The sequence below is a fragment of the Emydura macquarii genome, unplaced genomic scaffold (assembly GCF_026122565.2).
Source record: "Emydura macquarii macquarii isolate MOO-44397 ecotype Brisbane River unplaced genomic scaffold, CSIRO-AGI_Emac_v2 contig_3062, whole genome shotgun sequence".
In the NCBI taxonomy this organism is placed as follows: domain Eukaryota; kingdom Metazoa; phylum Chordata; order Testudines; family Chelidae; genus Emydura; species Emydura macquarii.
Window position 1 is genome coordinate 3,696,091 of NW_027133199.1, and position 18,841 is coordinate 3,714,931.

The window sequence follows — 18,841 nt, forward strand, 5'->3', positions numbered from 1 at the left end:
AAGGACGCAGCTCCTCTCCGCACAGCCCCGGGCCTGGACACCCCTTCACCCCCCAGCCCAGGCTCACCCTCCCGGACCAGCCAGCAGGGCAGAGCCTCTCGCACAACTTCAACCTTCCCCCCCGCAGCTGGCCCCGCACCCGCAGGCTTCGTCCCGAATCATTGATGAGCTGGGTGTGGGGCGCCGGGAGCTGCTGATTGGTGCGCGCGGCGGGCAGGGGGCGGGGCCTGCAAGGGGGGGCCAGGAGGGAAGGCGGGCAGAGAGTTCGCCACCGCCGCGCGAGCTGCTGAGGCTGAGCCGGGGTGCTGCTGGACCGGCTGGAGCCTGCAGGAGAAGGAGCGAGGCGGGCTGTCCCCGCCCGGCCGGGGTGAGTGTGCCCCGCGCCGGCCACTCGCGGGGCGGGCTGCTCTGCAAGGAGCCGGGGTGGAGACGACGACGGCGGGGGTCCCAGCGCCACGCGCCCCGTCCCGCGCAGCCCCTCGCTGGCTGGGGGGCTGCGCTGAGACCGCTGCGCAGAGTGCCTGGGTCCTGCCCTGCGAAGAGCTGCTGTTCCGGGAGAGCACTGGGGGGCGGGTCCAGGAAAGCATTGCCGGGGTGTGGAAGCCCCTGTAGAAGCCATTAGCGTGGGGTGGGAGAGGGCGAAGCAACCCCCCTTCCCCCATCGAAAGCGCGGGGAGAGGGACTGTGGTGCAGGTTAGAAAATATCGCTGTGTGCGGGAGAGGTGCCTCCATGGACTGCCCTGTAGCAGAGGCAGTGTTTGCCCCTTGGGGGCCCTAAGCAGGGGTATTTGGGGGGCTGATCCCTCACCCACCCCCTGAAAAAGAAATACTAATTGCATTATTTCCCCAAGCCAAAAAAAATGTGCCAAGCTAATATAGATGGATGCACTTGTTAAAAAGTCCACGGGCAGTAACATGAACGGTATTTGGGGGGGATAATACTGCATCGGGAGCCCCTTGAGCTTCTTGGGGCCCTAATCAATTGCTCAGCCTCATGCCACCATTTGTAGTGAGGGGGTGTGAGAGAAAGAGATCCCCTGTAGTAACCATGGGAGAAGGGACCCTGCTGTAGAAAACGTGTGTGTGTGTGGGGGGGAGGGAATAGAGATCCCCCCCATAGAAAACATTGGGGGAAGAGAGGATCCCTCTATAGAAAACACTATGAAGGGGTGAGGTGTGTGTGTGTGTGATGGAAGGAGACATCCTTCCCCTTATAGAAAGTATTGTGGTGGAACCATATATTCTCTGCAGTGAATGATGCTGATTCTTTGACACCCTAATGCTGCTGTATTTGTCTGAATTTTGCTGAGAAGGGAAGGGTTTGTAGCATATGTTGGGGTCATTGGCTCTGCCTCTTCTACAGGAAGTGGAGTAAAGACCTGATCTGTATGTGCGGGTTGAAGCAGAGACCCAGCCATGCACACCTCATGGCTTTGTATATGTTGCCAAAATGTATTGTGCTCTAACTTGAGTGTGAAGAGTTGTTAGCTTATGAGATACTGACCACTAGTCAGTGTACTTCAGGACAAATTGTATTGGAAGGTCATGAATGATTGATTACATTCTGGTACCAGCAGGGTGAATTCAATCATGAAGTGTGTGTTTGTTTTGGGTTTGTGGGGAAGGTGGGGGGTGAGAGAGGAGTTGTAGTAAATATGAGCACTGTTTCTTTCCATGTATCATACCCGGGAGAGAAATTAAGAAAGATGCCATAACATCAGTTCTGTAACTCCAACCAAAGCAGAGTTTAGCACAAATCATACTATCTAAGTTTTAGGATTAAGAATTAAACTGCATATCAGGAGAAAAGAAAATCCCAACTGTTCAAATATAATTGGAAAGAAGGGGGGAGGGTCTTGTCCCATTTATGAGATATTATGTATGCAATTATTCACAACAATCCATTTTCCTCTGCAGTAGAACCTTTCCATCACACCCCACCAGTTCTGAACTCTCAGAAATCTTTTTTTATGGGATAGCTTCATAGTATTTAATGGTTTTATAATCTTTTATTATTTCTGTACAGTGTCCTTATAGGGCATGCTTTATAAATATTATCAGCCCAAACAGATTTTTCTCTGTTCCACTTAATGAAGCTATAAGCTAAACATTTGGTCAACTGGCTAAAAATGAGACTTGTTGCCAAGTCTTTTGACCTTGGGAATGGAAACTGCCTCCCCTGGAATTAATTTTAAGTTAGTTGTTAAAATTGTCACCTTACGAGGGATTTTTCTGCATTTCACTGGAACACAACCCAATTTTTTAATCTTCCTTTTTAAATCATTTCTTTTTGAGACCGAACCAGAAAATGGCATCCTGTGTTCTGCCTATCCAGCTGCTGTGACTCAAGCCCTGATGTTTACAAGGTTCGCATACTCCTACAGCAACAAGTTGCAGTCATTAAATCACAGGCCTAGGAGAGGTTTTGTAACTGAACACTGCATCTTTTGTGACTTGCCAGTGGCTAGCCTGGCTTATCATTTTATGCATTTTGATTGTGAAGAGTTATAATTTTTTGCGTGTGGATTCAAAAGCTGTAATACAGTACAAATAACTATCAGTTGTGTGACTGTGACTTCGTAATTCGCATTGCTCTTGTGGTGTTTGGGGTCACTGGAATCTTGAGCGGGAATTATAGACCCACTTTTCAAATGGTTAATTTAAAAAAAAAGTACAGCAGAGTCCTTGATCTGTGCCAAACATGGGCAAATACCCCTTCTTCTGCCCTCCCTTCATTGTTCATTGCCATAGGGCTCCCTCATTCTGCTTTAGCAGTCTGGTTCCTGGTTGGCTGAATCTCAGTGCACAGAACTGCAGTCATATCACTGGATTGCATTATTATGTTTGCATGGATTGCAGCGTTAAAGGGAAGAAATGCAGTGTAGGTGTTAAAATAGAGAACAAGGAGTTGGAGAACCTGTGTGCTATTTCTGGCTCTGAAACTGAGTCTCTGTATGACCTTAGAACAGTTACTTAACCACTCTACGCCTTGGGGCATGTCTACACTAGAAACGTAGATTTGATCTATAATAGGTCAACTTACAACCACTGCAGTAATTACTGCGATGGTTCATGTCCACACTACTCTCCTTCTTGTGGTGGTAGCTAATACTATCTCAAGGCTCCCCGCTCTGCAGAGGGAGCCCGGCAGCTGCCCTGAGACTCCCAGCTCTCCATGTAGACCAAGCCTATGTACGGAAGTCACTACACCCAATCCTGGTTCATTCTGTAGAACTTTGGTATCAAGTATGCTATAATAGTAACTCCATGTATATAACACATTACATCAAGTCACCTTACAACATTAGTTAAGTTTTGACAATCCTGATAGGCAGGTATCCCCTTGTTACAAATGAAGAGACTGAGGCTTGGTCTACACCACAGAGTTAGGTTAACATAAGGCAGCTTACTATGTTAGTGTGCACACTACAGCCTTGCTCCCTCTGATGTAAGGGCCCTCATACACTGACGACATAACTCCACTTCCACAAGAGGTGCAGGGTTATGTCGGTCTAGTTAGGGCGACGCTGTGTCCATGTAGACAATGTATTACTTTCATCAGCTGTTTGCTGTCATGAGAAAGCTGGGCTGTCGCTGAGTTGGATGGGGGATTTCCAGCTAGAGCCTTGCTGCCCCTGGCTCCCTACGCCCTGCTCCGAGCTAGGCTGCTAACCGGAGGCTCCCTGTGCTAACGGAGGCTCCCCATTCTCCGCTGCCGGGAGCCCAACTGCCCCTTACCGCCCCCCCCCCCACCAGCTCGTGGCTCCCGCCACAGCCAGGTTACCCAGAGTCCAGGCAGCTCCTGGGCTCCCTGCAGGGAACAGGGAGCCAAGTGAGCACAGCCTGGTGGTGAAGCAGGGAGGTTCCCGGATCCCTGCAGGGAGCCCGGCAGCTGCACTGAGGCTCCTGGAAGCCACCCAGATTCTGGGTGCAGAGCTCCCAGCTGCAGTGGGAGCCGAGGGCCCTGTGTGGAAGGGGAGAGGTGCAGTGGGGAGCAGGGAGTCGAGAGCCCCAGGATGTGGGGGGACACTGGCCTCCCAGCGGCAGGGAGCCAAGTGCTGGGGGGCAGGGCGGGCTCCTGGCAGGGAGCTGTGTGTAGGGCCCCCTCCCCGCCATGCTGCCCCTCTTAAGTCAGTGGAAGTGATCCATGTAAGAATGTGCACCACCGTAGAAGGAGGATAGTATGGATATGAACCACTGCAGTAATGACTGCAATGGCTGTAAGTTGACCTAACATAGGCTGACTTATGTTTCTAGCGTAGATGTGCCCTTAGAAAAGTATGAAAATGGGTTAAGGGGGGAAAAAAAGCCATAATGTAATATTTTTAAAGATGAAAGCTCGCAATTTACAACGAGAAATAAACTAAACTATTCCATTCAGTTATATTCCTTTTTATGTAGCTGAACTTAGGGTTTTCATGAAAAACCATGACATTAAAATGAATATCTGGTAGCTTGTGAATTAATAAAAACCTTTTGAAATCTTATACAGCTCTGTTTCCCCTCTGTCCCTCCCCCCATTTATACTGATTGTGTATTGGCAACAAATGTAGCTCACAAGCTGCAAGAGTGGAGCCTAATGTGCATTTTGTTTCCAATGATATGAAGTTCTCATGCTGTGGTGGTGAGTGTCATAGAAATGTTTGTAACATTTTGTGTCGCTCTTGCATCTTTGCCTTGAAGTTTGGTAGTATGTTTATTGGTTACATATTCTGTGGATAGGTTTCTTTTTTTCCAATGCTGTCAAACTACGGTAGCATCATTAGCTGGCAACAAACTTCCAACAAGTTTTCTTTTGCAAAGCAAGATAAGGAAAATAGAAGGATCCCATTCATAGCCCAGAGTCCCTTGTGATTTGAGTAGGGGAGCTGTCATTCAGTGAATTGAATTCCGACTCGCATGCACATTGGCTTTTTGGGTCATAGGATTGGTAACATTTATGTAAGCTCCTGATTTTTTATTATTGATATAGCACTCATAATTTTCTAGGGCTTTACAGAGCACTGATCCAGAGGAGAATTTACACTCTGTTCTCAGCAATAGCATGGCAAGTAATACTGACAGTCAGAGGAAGGCTAGAGACCCCAGTAAGGATTCTGGAGGCATGCCTTTTTGATTCCCAAGAGACCAAGGGAGCGAAAGCTATTTTATTTCTAAACTATGGTTGCTATATTTATGTTTATAATGATAGCCTCTGGGGATTTCATTGGCATCTGTAGAATTAAAGGACATTTATGTTCATGTCCTGATAGCAGAGTGCCATTAGAGTGCTGAAATGTAGGATTGGATTTTGCATTTTCAGCAGAATTCTTCTGTTAAGCCTAATCATCTTTCAGTGTTGTTAGCGTATGACTTAATATTTTCATCAGAGTCACACTGGTAATAGTCCTTCATCAAGAAGGCACCTTTCTAGTGCTTTACTCCTATCTGCACAATTTTGTGAAACTGCATATACTCAGGTTTGGGAATTAAGGGCTCAATTTATCACCCATTGAAGTCAATTGGAACCTTTCCACTGACTTCAGTAAGCATTGGCTCAGACCCTAACTGATTAAAACTCAGAAACTAAATAATAGATTTACTTGAAAATTATCAGAAAATTCAAATTTCACTCACAGGTTGTGTTAAAAAATTGTACATCTACACCAAATTTTGTTGTCGTACAAAACAAAGAGGTTGAACTCCTGCTTTAAGTGTTAAATAGAACCCAACCTTAACTACTATGTTGTTACCATTCCATAATTAGAGGCATTCTAAGCTATTTACAATGTTTGCTGCTTGTTGCATTTAATCATAGGGAAATGTATAAAGGGATAAGATAGCAATTCATGATGAAGAAAATCTTGAAGAATGAAGTAAACAAATTGGGGGGGAGAGGGGAAATATAAGATGTCCATTGGGCTTCTATATCTATATTTGGTTCATAGCCTAGATGCTTTGCAACAATCAATTATTGCTTTGAAAACATTCAAATATTTGATTTTATATGTGTAGCTTTTAGACTACTACATTGAGTATCCTGTTTCAGGATAGTTGGAAAGACCACCTTTTTTAAATAAGGCATAGGTGATTCAGATATTTAGAATATTATTAGCGTTGCTCTTTCCCAGCTTTCTCTAGCAAAGATAGGCCAGTTAGCGAGAGGAAAGAAGCTGAACACCAGGAAGAGAGGAATAATCTTTGTTCATGGCTCTGGTTTTGGATTCTTCTGTCTCAGAGAGCTCCTCTAGTGTTCGACTGATATTTTGAACAAAGCAGGCTTATAGTCCTTTGCTCAATTAATAGTGGGTTTGTGACGTGGCTGGTGTAATCCATGTTCATAAACTGGATTTCTGCTTAGAACACTTCTGCTGTGTGTAGTTTAGCAGGGGCTGTGGAAGATGGGAAAAGGTTCTTAGATTTCTCCATAGCTGTGGTGTACTCCAGTAAGAGAACCCATCACTACAAATATTGCAGTTTTCTGCCTTCATGCTTCATCAGACTTTGGTGCACCATGGAGATCTGGGGGGCAGTGGTTGTTTGGTGCTAAGGCATGTGTATTGTTTGTATTTACCCTTGGTCCTTCAGGTGGATGGCTCTTTTCTCTTCGGGCATTCTAGAAGCTCACCAGATTCATAACCAATCAAGGATGAACCAGTCTGGGTGGTTCACCTGTTGTGTGGGGAAAGTCATGATCTCTGCTGGGAGAAAGTATAGTTGGACCAGGAAAATAGTAAGCTTATTTTCCTGATTTCCACTCATAGGCCAAAGGTCAGTCCAGTATACGGATCCAGATCCAATTCAGAATAAATTAATGGTTACCATACATGACAATAGATCACTACCGTGTTAGAGGTGTCCTCTGTATGTGTACTGATGTTCTGAAGGGCAAGGAATCTAGGAGACTCCAGTAGCATTTTAGTTGAAAGAGTCCTGGGTCTGTCCTGTCCTTGAATTTGCATTGGATGCTCTTGAATCATTTAGCATTTTAGAAAGATTGCATTTTTGGCATCTGAAGCAAGAGGAGAACAGAACTCCCCATCTTTCTTTGTTTTTGTTTTGTTTGTTTCTATTTATGTTGTACTAAATAGGCAGTACAGGACAACTGGGCCAGGTCTGAGGTGGCAGAGTTGCCTGTCTAGGTCTCAATGATGCAGGCAAGCTCATGTGTTTCATTTTAAATGAATAGCATTGGCTTTTTGCTTATAGACTTCCTCAGCAGCAGCAATGAAATTGACATGACCCTTGTATTTGAACTACTGCTGTCAGGTTTCTTAATAAAAGATGTAAAAGTGACCAGAGTCTTGCTAATTTCACTTTGTTTTGACAAGCTAAACCACCTGCAAAATCATTGACTGCATTGCATTGGTTCATGTTGTTATATTATTTGAATTATTGTAGTGCTGAAGAGCCACCATCATGCTCCAGCACCCTATTGTGTTAGGCGCTGTACAAACACAGAACAGAAAGACTGTAAACTTTTGGAGATAGGAACAATCTAGGTATAAGACCAGAGACAACAGGTGATACCGACATACTGGGAGTTAAAGGAAATAATGAGACCGTATGCGCCAGCACGGTAGGCAGTGGTCTCAGCGTCCTAACTGTTGTCCTGTTTTTTATAAGCCTCACAGCAGAAGAGACTTCAAAAAGAGTTCTGAAGAAGGATAATGAGTTAGTTTTGTAAATGTTTATGGAGAGTTACTCAAGCGTAAGGGGCAACATGGAGAGCACGAAGGTGCTTGTTTGAAAATTTAGCAAGTGCGTGTTTGAGGCTGACACCATGGGCTGATTGGAGATGGGAGTCAACTTTTCAGTGCTGAATGAGCAATAAGTATGGTGGGCATAGATCACGATGATAAGACAAAGAGATGATGTTTGAAATGATGGAAAGAGGGGAGCCAGCGTTGGGATGCAGAGAGAGGGGTGATGTGGTCAAAGCAATGGGCCAGGAAAATGAGCAGCAGCACTCTGAATGGACATCAGTGGACGATGGTTCCATTTGTCAAGGCTGGAGAAAAGGATGTTGGAGTAATTGAGATGATGAGAGCGTAGGTGAGGACCCAGAGAGCGGTCTGAATTGAAGATGACACCCAGGTTTCAGGCCTGAGTGACGGGTAGGGTTGGTGGTGTTTTCCACAGTGAACAAGGAAGGAGTAGCAGGGAGGATTTGGGGGTTGAGGAGATTAAGAACTCTGTTTTAGCCATGTTGAGCTTGAGCTGGCAGACATCCATGAGAGGTCAAGGAGACAGGTCAAGCTTTTAGTTTGGACAGACCGAGACAGATCTGTAGTAGAGAGAGAGATCTGTGAATGTCAGCATACACATGGTGGTTGAATTTGTGTTTGTGGATGAGATTACCCAGAGAGAACTTTCAGAGGGAGAAGAGAACGGGACCCAAGGGCAGAACTGTGCGGAGAGCCTTAAACTAGTTAGTAGAGATTCATGGATGAGACCCATTCATGCTTTACAGGGAAAGCTTCCTATCTACCTGTGATGAGCAGATTTTTCAGTAGTTGGCTGAGGTGTTTCTTGAATCTAGAACATTCTGCATCAGTGATATGATTTAGCTTCCTTTTGGTTATAAATTGTAAGTGAAGAGTAACTTACATCACATTATTTGCTATGTTGAATGGAGTATATGTAATACTAAATATGTGGAGGGTTGTTTTGGGGAGGGTATTTTATGTTTGAGGGAATTAAATATATTAAATTTTAGTATTAGAAAATGCATGAGGTTGATGTTCTAATCCATATTTTATTTTTAAAGTCCACATACCCTGTTTGATGGTCCCTACAGTGTTTTGTGTGTCAGAAAAAAATTGTTTTCCCATGACCCTATGTTTCTGACACTAAAAATGAACTGAAAGTTTTAGTCCTTCTTTGATGGGTGGTAATCTACAGCTTCTCAGTTGATAAAATAATGCCACAGGGGTACAGATAAATATGCAACTGCTAACCTATGTGAAATTTTTTTTTGCAACATTGGGAGGTTATGAATTCTCAGGGTATAGAAGTTATGTCCTTTTGTATTAATCATCTGCTTATGTATATCAGTCCTTGTGTGGCTGACTACATGCATTTTGAGCTGTATGTTAAAACATTAATAAAATGCATTGTCTTATTATTTTGTGACTAAATACAATAAATCTCCTTTTGTTACAATTTATAACTAAAGTAAATATTTGTTCCTTTAATTTCATTTGCTCTTTATGCTGCAGTCCTAAAACTGTGCTTTATTTGTTTTATTTTAAAGGATCAGTCAAAACTGAAAATAATCAGTGGTTTCCTCAAGTACTGTGTGTATAATGGGTCAGTTTTTTCAAACACCTGAGAATAAATTGGTCTATCTATCCTGTTTAGCTTGCCAGTGAAATAATTTTTGTATCTTATTTCCACATAAAATTGCAGGCATCTCACATTTTCATATTCTTGTGGAGTGAGGGCACTCATTAAACAGTTGTTTTCTGTCTTTGCCAGAGATGGTGCACTGACTCAGTTCTGTGAAGAGTGTCTACACCGTTCCGAAGAGTGTACGTTATCCAAAGACTAAGCAAAAGACTGAAGACATCAGCTTTTTCCTGCTGACACATCTCACTCCCAGTGAAGAGATTGCTAATGTGCTGAAGATTTCTAGACTTTGGAGGAGAAAAATCTCTACCTCATATTTTATGAATACTGTTAGCCATGGCTGTGGAACTTTGTTTACTGCTGTTGTTGCTTTGTAGAAGTACTATTTCAGAGGTGCAGCCTTTACACAAACCACCTCCTGGAACTTTGGATTTTGGGTTTGTGCCTGCGAAGACGTATGATACAAATGCATACCATGAACCTGGATCAATAGGAATTTTGTTTAGAATGGTCCATGCTTTCCTTTATTTAGTGCAACCAAATTCTTTTCCACAAGGTAAGTACATAAAATTATAGATTATTCTAAGGACCTACTAAGACATTCATTTTCATGGTAAATAGTGACATTATCACTTAAAAGTAGATGATACGAAGGGGTTCATTGCCAGCAAGCAATGGGGTTATGAATTATTTGAAATCTGGCAATGAAATTTCTTTGTATCTCATAAATTTATTTTTAAGGTATTAGAGTTTGTTTATAAAATTTTACTGAAATTTGTTCCCAGTTCTAGTCTTTCAGAAGCAGTGGCTTAAGATTAAAGTATAAACTGCTTTGCCTTAGGTTTTAATATGGGATAGAAAGTTTAATTATTCTCCATTTGCACTGTTTGTCAGAATCTGACTTTTTACCATGTAATTAAAAGGTTTGTTCTAAAGATTATTCTGTAAAAGGAATGTCAGTGACAATGCTTAAGTTAGCAATTTGGCGTAAATTCCATTCATTTCTATATCTGTGCATCTGCACTGAAGTCATAAAGGCAGTTGCATTATATAGCTACATCTAACTTGTGGCTTCTTTAAGCTTTGTAACCTTAAAAACTTAAGGTTTTATTCGTTTTATTGAATTATTTCTCTGTTCCCTTTTATTTTCACCACTCTGGTTCCCAAAGCTGGAAAAGAAATAATAAATTCTTAAAAGAAAAGTATACATGTTCAGCATTTTTAGGTGCTGTGGATCTGGTTCTATTGCTGGTTTATTTTTTCCACCACATTTACACCATCTAGTTCAGGTGTTAAACAAAATTTCAATGGCATTTGTATTAGCTTGGCATTAAAAATTCACAGTAGGCTGAAATTTTATAGTGAAGTCTGAGCAGTATTTTTATTTTGTTTTGCTTATGGATTGTCACCAAATTACTTTGTCCATTTTTTAGATATGCACAAAAATAGACTTTTACTAGTTTTGATTTCTACCTGCATCATATCTTAGAAACCTTTTCAATTCAAATAATTGAGATTTAGAAATACATTAGTTTGTATATCAGTCCAAATGCTACACTTCTCAGTATAAATACAAGCAGACATAACTTTCATAATTGGCTACTGCAGTGTATGGTGTCATTCATAATTTCTAGTCTTTCAGTATAAAAATATAAAGATCACAATCAAGTCAATAGCTGTGGAAGAAAGAGGTCAAAACAAACTTGAATGAGTCTAATATTCAAACCAAAACTTAAAGAATAGGCTAGTTCTTCATTCTGACTACCCTTCTGAGTTATTAAAAGTTAACATGACATAAATACTGTAGTGGATCCTGCAAGCCTTATAAGTATCCATTTCTCATATCAATAATCCAGTTGATTTCAGTGAAATTATTCTTGTGACTAAGGAATAGGTCCTATAAACACAGATACACAATTTAATTTTACGGGGACTAAGCTAGTAAATACTTACAGCCTATGCCTGGAAGTATTACCATTTTTGTAATCCTATGGGACTACTTATAATAGTTAATTCTACACCCAGTAGTAGGTGTTTACAAGGTCAGGCCCATGGTGACCAAGTAAATACCTAAAAGTATTTGTTCTTATTTAATATGTAGTTTTTTTTCCCCTCTCCCAGCAGATATTTTTAAAAACATAGCTTCTAATGTTTGCATTATGTGGAGTCTTTTTGTTCTCCCCCACAAACCCCACCCCAAAATTTAGATCTGAAGGATGATATGGATTTGAGTCGTCATCATGTAATTAGTTTAATCCCATAATCTGTTTTACCATATGCTATTCTATTTCATATCTCATGTACTGATTATGTGGTTACTTTTTAACTGTTTATAAAAAATTGACACTGGAATACAGCTCAGTTCAATCAGGAGTTGAAACACAAAGATAATTTTTAGGTGCACATAAACCTTTACACAAACTCTTCCACAGTGTTTAACTAACTAACGAGGCAGAGGCTTCAGAAGAGTTTAAATCTTAATGTAAGATGTGGGTGTTAGCCTAGTTTTTCCCTGAACCTTCATTTTACCAATGTGTGTTGTTGCTTTATAGCCATGAATCGGAGGAGAAATGCAATCAATAAATGGTACCAATCACTGAAAGGTCCGAAAAACATGGCCATTCAGATAGCGTTTGAGAATCAGGGAGATTGCTGAAATGGACCCCACTTCCACATTTGATCTTTCTCTTCATTCATTTGTAGTATATGACCTGCTAATTTTCCTTTCTAGTGCTAGAGAGGGATTTTTTTTAAAGGTACAGTTTTTAGACTGTGACCCTTACTATTTAAATTGCATACATATATCCTTAACTGTGCTAAACCATTCATCTGCTTGTAGTAATGTTCAAATAAAGCTGAATGTTTCAAGGCCAGCCAGTGCAGATGTACTAGATTGCCTTGTGTGGGTGCATCCAGTAAGTTTAGATAAGTTTTAAGAAGTTTTGTGTAATTATGATCTTCATTGTAAATGAAGAAAACAAGAGAAAATTGTGTCTGAGTAAAGATATCAGAATGATGTTTGTGTAAGTAATAAAAATAATGCTCCAAGTGGTAACCTAAAAATGTGGATGCAATCATATTGCAGTTTAAAGATATGTTGCAGTCACTATTTCTAAATGTTTTGCTCAATTTTTACTATTGAAAATTTTAAATGTTACCTTGGTTTCTTTGAAATTAATGCATAATTAAAAATAAATACTCTGGTTAGTAGGAGAGTTTCATGGCCATGAATCTTAACATTTTAAAATAATAAATTTATATAATAGGAAAATAACTTATTTGATCAAAATGCATGTCTTAAGTCTTACAGACACGAACAGAATTAGTTCAGGGAATTGTAGCAACTCTTCAGTGCACTGATAGTTAAGTTGAGTTTAAAAGGACATTATTAGGTTCCCACTGATGAGAAAGAAATTAGTCTTCTAGGCTTATTAACAATTGTGCATTTTGGTATTTGATTGCAAGGCCAGCAGTAAGTATAAATATTGAGAAATAAACTCTGTTTTCAGTTCCACCCATTAAATCCAGTTGACTTCACTGGAAATTGCACAGGTTTAAATGAGAGCAGAGTTTTTCCTTAAGCAGATGAAACACAAATATTCTGTGCATAGAGGCGCAGAATGCCTAGATGGAGCATTGAATTGGGACTTAAGAGACCTGGGTTCTGTTCCTGACTTGCCTACTGGGTTACCTTGGGCAAATCACTTCAACTCCCTGTGCCTCCATTCCCATATGTAAAATTGGGATAATGATGCTGCCCTCCTTTGTAAAGTGCTTTGATACCTGCTGATGAAAAGCTCTATATAAATGGTACGTATTATTATCTCATCTTTGTTAGTAATATAACTTTAACATTATAATAAATGTTGGCAGTTCCAGGAGAATTAGAAACAATTTATTGTGTCGCTCAACTAAGACAAGATATAAAAAACAGTCTTTGGGTTTTTACTTCTCATATTTATAACTTTTTGAAAAATGAAACAGTCATTTATTAGTGAAACAAAGTTAATCCATGGTGGTAACATGGTACCAGTGAAACAGCTTGTTTATATCAAGTGGTGTTCTATAAGCCTTCAGCTGTGAACTTATTGTAGACAAGGTATGGTCAGCATGATCATCTGGTTCCGTGAATATCTTAAAGTGGCTTCTGTCTTTTTTCCTGTGGAAACTAGGTATTAGTTCCAATAAAATTATGGTAATCTGGGATTCATCTGCAGATACGATATGCACAGCAAATATTCAGTTTAGAAATTTTCCTCTTCTAGCTGAAGAATGAGAAGTCATTAAGGGAAGTAGGCCAAGGAGAAACACCCATTTGTTTTCCAGTAAATTAAGACAAACTTATAGGCAGAGCCCTGCAAATGCGGATATCTGCACACCATTTCGTGGATTGTGGATGGGTGCAAATCCAAATTTTATATCTAAAGTCCTGCAAATCTGCTGATATCCACTTTATATCTGTGGATATCCACATTTGCGGATCATGGATTGGATGCAGATACAAATTTTGTATCTGCGCAGGCCTCTGCTTTATAGATATGGCCCCTGTACTTAATCAGTGTGGTGCAGGCAGTGTGTTACAGGGTGACTGCACCTTCTGGTCCTAAGGTGGAAGATGAATGAGTTCCAATCTTTACCTTCCAGATGTGCACCATTTAGAACAACCAGTTGCTATTGGGGTGTGGAATGAAATTTAAACATAAAAGTAAACTTGTATGCATTTATTGGGCAAAACATGGTTTGCAGTGTTAAACATACTGCTTCACATGGGGAGGGCGGATTAAAATATTGTTTCCCAAGTACAATATTGCACTCTTAAATTCTGAGATTCAGTCAATCGGTCTGAGAGCTATTGTCTAGTAGCGTGAGCACAAGATTGGGGTTTAGGAATTTGTGAGTTCAAATGCTAGCTCTGTCATTCAATATTCATGAGACATTGGTCAAGACGGTTATGCCCTGATTTTCAATTCATTGAGAGTTGCAAGTGGCGGTGCTCAATGTCATAGCCTCTTTGCCTCATTTTCCCCATCTGTAAAACTTCCGTATCTCACAAGAATGTTACATTGATTCGTTACTGTTTGTTTGTAAAGTTTTTTCATGAAAATTGCTACATTAGTAGAATTTACTATTACTACATAGCACATATGCTGTCTCAACTGTAAGTAAATTAACAAAGTACAGGTAAAACCCCACTCAAATGATGATGAGCGGAGGGGGAAGGAGAGTCAGCAGATGTTATGAATTGTTTGACTCTGAAAATTGCGACCCTATGAGTTCTAAAAGCATTTGATGTGGTGGTAGAGATAAGACATTAAAGCAGAATCTCTTTGCAAGTCTTAACACAAAACTATTGTAACTCAGTACAATAGATTAAAATTGTGACTTTTGTAGAGCTGTAACACTAATTTCTTTGCCTTGTGCTAATGATTAGGTATGGTTGTCCATTTCTAGTTAACTTAATGTTGCTCTTTGTTAGCAACTGGTTAACTTAACAAAGGAAGCAATTTTACATAACATAAGAATGGCCATACTGAGTCAGTCCAGTGCTCCATCTAGCCTAGTATCCTGTCTTCCATAGTGGCCAATGCCAGATGCTACAGAGGGAATGAACAGAACGGAACAATTGTTGAGTGATCCATCCCCTGTTGTCCAGTCCCACCATCTGGCAGACTCATAGACTCTAAGGTCAGAAGGGACTAATATGATCATCTAGTCTGACCTCCTGCACAACGCAGGCCACAGAACCTCACCCATCCACTCCTGTAATAAACTTCTAACCTATGACTGAGTTATTGAAGTCCTCAAATCATGGTTTAAAGACTTCAAGGTACAGAGAATCCACCAGCAAGTGAGCCGTGCCCCATGCTACAGAGGCAGGCGAAAAACTCCCAGAGCCTTTGTCAATCTGCCTGGGGGAAAATTCCTTCCAGATCCCAGATATGGTGATCAGTTAAACCCTGAGCATGTGGGCAAGACTCGCCAGCCAGACACCCAAGAAAGAATTATCTGTAATAACTCAGAACCCACTCCATCAAACATCCCATCACAGGCCATTGGCATATCTACCACCAGTAGTCAAAGATCAGTCAATTGCCAAACTAGGCTGTCCCATCATATCATCCCCTCCATAAATATATCAAGCTCAGTTTTGAAGCCAGGTAGGTCAGAGGCTTAGGAACAATCAGCATGAGGTTGTATCCGTGACCATCTTGGATAATAGCCATTGATGGACCTAACCTCTGTTAACTTATCTAATTCTTTTTTGAACCTACTTATACTTTGGCCTCACAAGATCCCTTGGCAATGAGTTCCACAGGTTGACTGTATGTTGTATGAAGAAGTACATTTTAAACCTGCTGCCTATTAATGTCATTGTGGTGAGCCATGGCGGGAGGAGGGGGGGGCTGAGTGGGGAGGAGGAACACAGCGGCACGGAAGCTGAGTGGGGAAGGGGGGGGAGTGTAGAAGGAGGGAAAGGAGGAAGCAGCAAGGCAGGGTGGAGGAAGGACATGGGAGTGAAGGGGGTAAGGGCCTGGGCCTGGGGTGGAGTGTGGGCGGGGACGCGGGCAGAAGAGGTTAGACAGGGTGCTAGCCTCTCCAAGGGGAAGCTTCACCTACCACCCATGGTTATATATCCCATCCAGCTGGCCCTTTGAAATTCTCTACCTTCAATCAGTGGGCCTGCCTTTATCATATATTTCCCCTCCCCCTCCCTCCCCAAGTCATCTTTTCCAAGCTAAACAATCACAATCTTTTTAAATTTTCCCTCATGTGGAAGCTGTTCCATACCCCCAATCACTTTTGTTGCCATTTTCTGTACCTTTTCTTTTGTGAGATGCAGCAACCAGAACGGTACATAGTATTCGAGATGTGGCAGTACAATGGCTTTATATAGTTGGCATTATTATGATATTTTCTGTTCTTATCTATCCCTTTCCTAATAGTTCCTAACATTCTGTTAGCTTTTTTGGCTGCTGCACACTGAGCAGATGTTTTCAGAGAATATTCAAAATGACTCCAAGATCTCTTTGATTGGTGACAATTAATTTAGACCCCCTCACTTTGTGTGTATAGTTGGGTTATGTTTTCCAATGTGCATTGCTTTGCACTTAGCAACATTGAATTTCATCTGCCATTTTGTTGCCCAGTCAGCCCGCCCAGTTTTTTGAGATTCCTTTGTAGCTCTTCGTAGTCTGTTTTGGATTTAGCTATCCTGGATAACTTTGTGTTGCCTATAATTTTTGCCACCTCCCTGTTTACCCCTTTTCCAGATCATTTAATCCGTGGATATATCAATAGTGACTGAGAATTTCACCTAACTCTGTAGGTGCCCAAATTTCTGCCAGTTGGCATGTGCAAAACAGCCTAAATTCTGACACGCTGCTCTGCACTTTACTTCACCTGAAACGCTGAGATTCTCAAACTGGATGTTCCTCCATTTGTCTTGCCCGCGGGATCTGGTTGGTAATGTAAGAGCATGCCTAACCTGCACAAAAAACAGCCGGGGGGGCAGAGGAGCAGATTGTCAAGTATTTTGTTTTTGTTGTTTTCTGGGGATGGGGAGGGGTGCACATTGCCTTTTTTTGTGGCGAGGAAAGGCTCTGGGAGTGGGGAAGCAGCAGGACATTACACTGCTAAAAATAGTGTAGATGTGTGGACTGTGTGTAGACTGTGTAGAGCGCTGTGTAGGGTATATATTCAGGGATTCAGGCATGTAGGGCACTCTCCTCTGCTCGCCTAAGTGATACCTCACCATCTACACAGCTATTTATACTCATACTAGCTGGGCGCGCAGTGGTAAGCTTGCGATATATTGTGCAATTCCACCAACAGCCTGGTTCACTGTCTGCATGGAGTATAAATTAAATATGGACATTGGCTTGTGCTTCTGTCTCAGATAAAATATGTTGTTCTGAATCTGTGGTAGCCTTTTGTATCCCTATATGAACTTTAAAAAAAATACTAATTTTTGTTCCCCAAAATATAGAGCTCTTCAGAGAATATTTAGATTTTTAGCAAGAAATATATATATGCCAGTTACTGAAATATCTATGAGGTATAACTTTATAATGTTTATCACAGGCAAAATACAAGAATTTTAAAAAGTTAAGATGTTCACCGCCATATGTAGCTGAAGTATCATTAGCCCACTATACTGGTGGACACACTAAAAAAGGGGTTAGACAGTGATTGGTCTATGAAACACTGTGGTGTAAAGTGTATTGGTCTTATCTTAGTTATTTCATTGACTTTGCTGCATGATCTCAAGCAAGTCACTTACTTTCCTCTAAGCCTCGCTTTTCCTCATCCATCATATAATATGAGGATAGTGTTTACTATATAGGTGTCTGACACATGATAAATATTTCTAAATTTCTCTTTAAGTTCAGTCAAAGGCAGAAGTGACTAATAAGAATGTAATCCATTCTGGAACTGGATTGTGACCGTCTCTCACAGGCCACCAAATGGCTGTGAGATGACAACTTTTTAGTTCCTGTTGATGTGGGATATATTTGTAATACTGAACATAAGAATGGCCATATTTGGTTAGACAATAGTACATTTAGCCCAGTATCCTGTCTTCTGACAGTGGCCAATGCCAGATGCTTCCAAGAATAGAACAGAGCAATTATCGAGTGATTATTCCCTTTCGTCTGATCTGAGCTTCTGCCAATGGGAGGTTTAGGAATATCCAGAATATGGGGTTACATCCCTGACCATCTTGTTTAATAGCCAGTGATGGACCTATCCTCCCTGTACATACCTAATTCTTTATTGAACCCAATTATACTTTTGGCCTTTTGCAGCATCCCCTGGCAATGAGTTCCACAGGTTGACTGAGCATTGTGTGAGGAAGTACTTCCTTTATGTTAGTTTTAAACCTGCCACCTATTAATTTTGGGTGACTCCCCAGTTCATGTTATGTGAAGGGGTAAATAACACTTTCTCCACACCATTCATGATATTATAGACCTGTATCCTATATCGCGCCTCAGTTTCCTCTTTTTCCAAGCTGAACAGTTCCAGTCTTTTTCATCTCCCCTCACATGGAAGCTGTTTCATTCCCCTCATCATTTTTGTTGCCAGTCTCTGTACCTTTTCCAATTCTAATTATATCTTTTCTGAGATGGTTATGAACAGAATTGCACTCAGTATTTAAGGTGTGGGCATACCATGGCTTTATATAGCGACATTAAGATATTTTCTGTTATCTATCCCTTTCCAAATGGTTCCGTACATTGTTAGCTTTTTTGTCTCGCTGCATATTGACCAGATGTTTTCATAGAACTGTTCATGATGAGGCCAAGACCTCTTTCTTATCTAGTAACTGCTAAATTAGACCCCATCGTTTTGTATGTACAACTGAGATTGTTTTTTAATGTGCATTACTTTGCATTTATCAACGCTGAATTTCATCTGCCATTTTGTTTGTCTAGTCACCTAGTATTGTGAGATCCCTTTGTAACTCTTCACAGTCTGCTTTGGATTTAATTATCCTGAATAATTGTGT

At 41.1% G+C, this 18,841-nt stretch overlaps 1 protein-coding gene across 9 annotated transcripts in view; it reads left to right on the top strand.

Annotated features, from left to right (window-relative positions):
• Positions 1–258: 258 nt before the first annotated feature.
• PROM1 (prominin 1) overlaps positions 259–18,841 on the top strand; it is a 72,429-nt gene continuing 53,846 nt past the window's right edge. For all 9 annotated transcript variants that reach the window (XM_067530300.1, XM_067530301.1, XM_067530306.1 and 6 more), the window contains exons 1-2: positions 259–367; positions 9,460–9,886. In XM_067530300.1, coding sequence (XP_067386401.1) covers positions 9,667–9,886 — 220 coding nt within the window. In that variant the 5' untranslated portion in view covers positions 259–367; positions 9,460–9,666. The remainder of the gene's footprint in view (positions 368–9,459; positions 9,887–18,841) is intronic.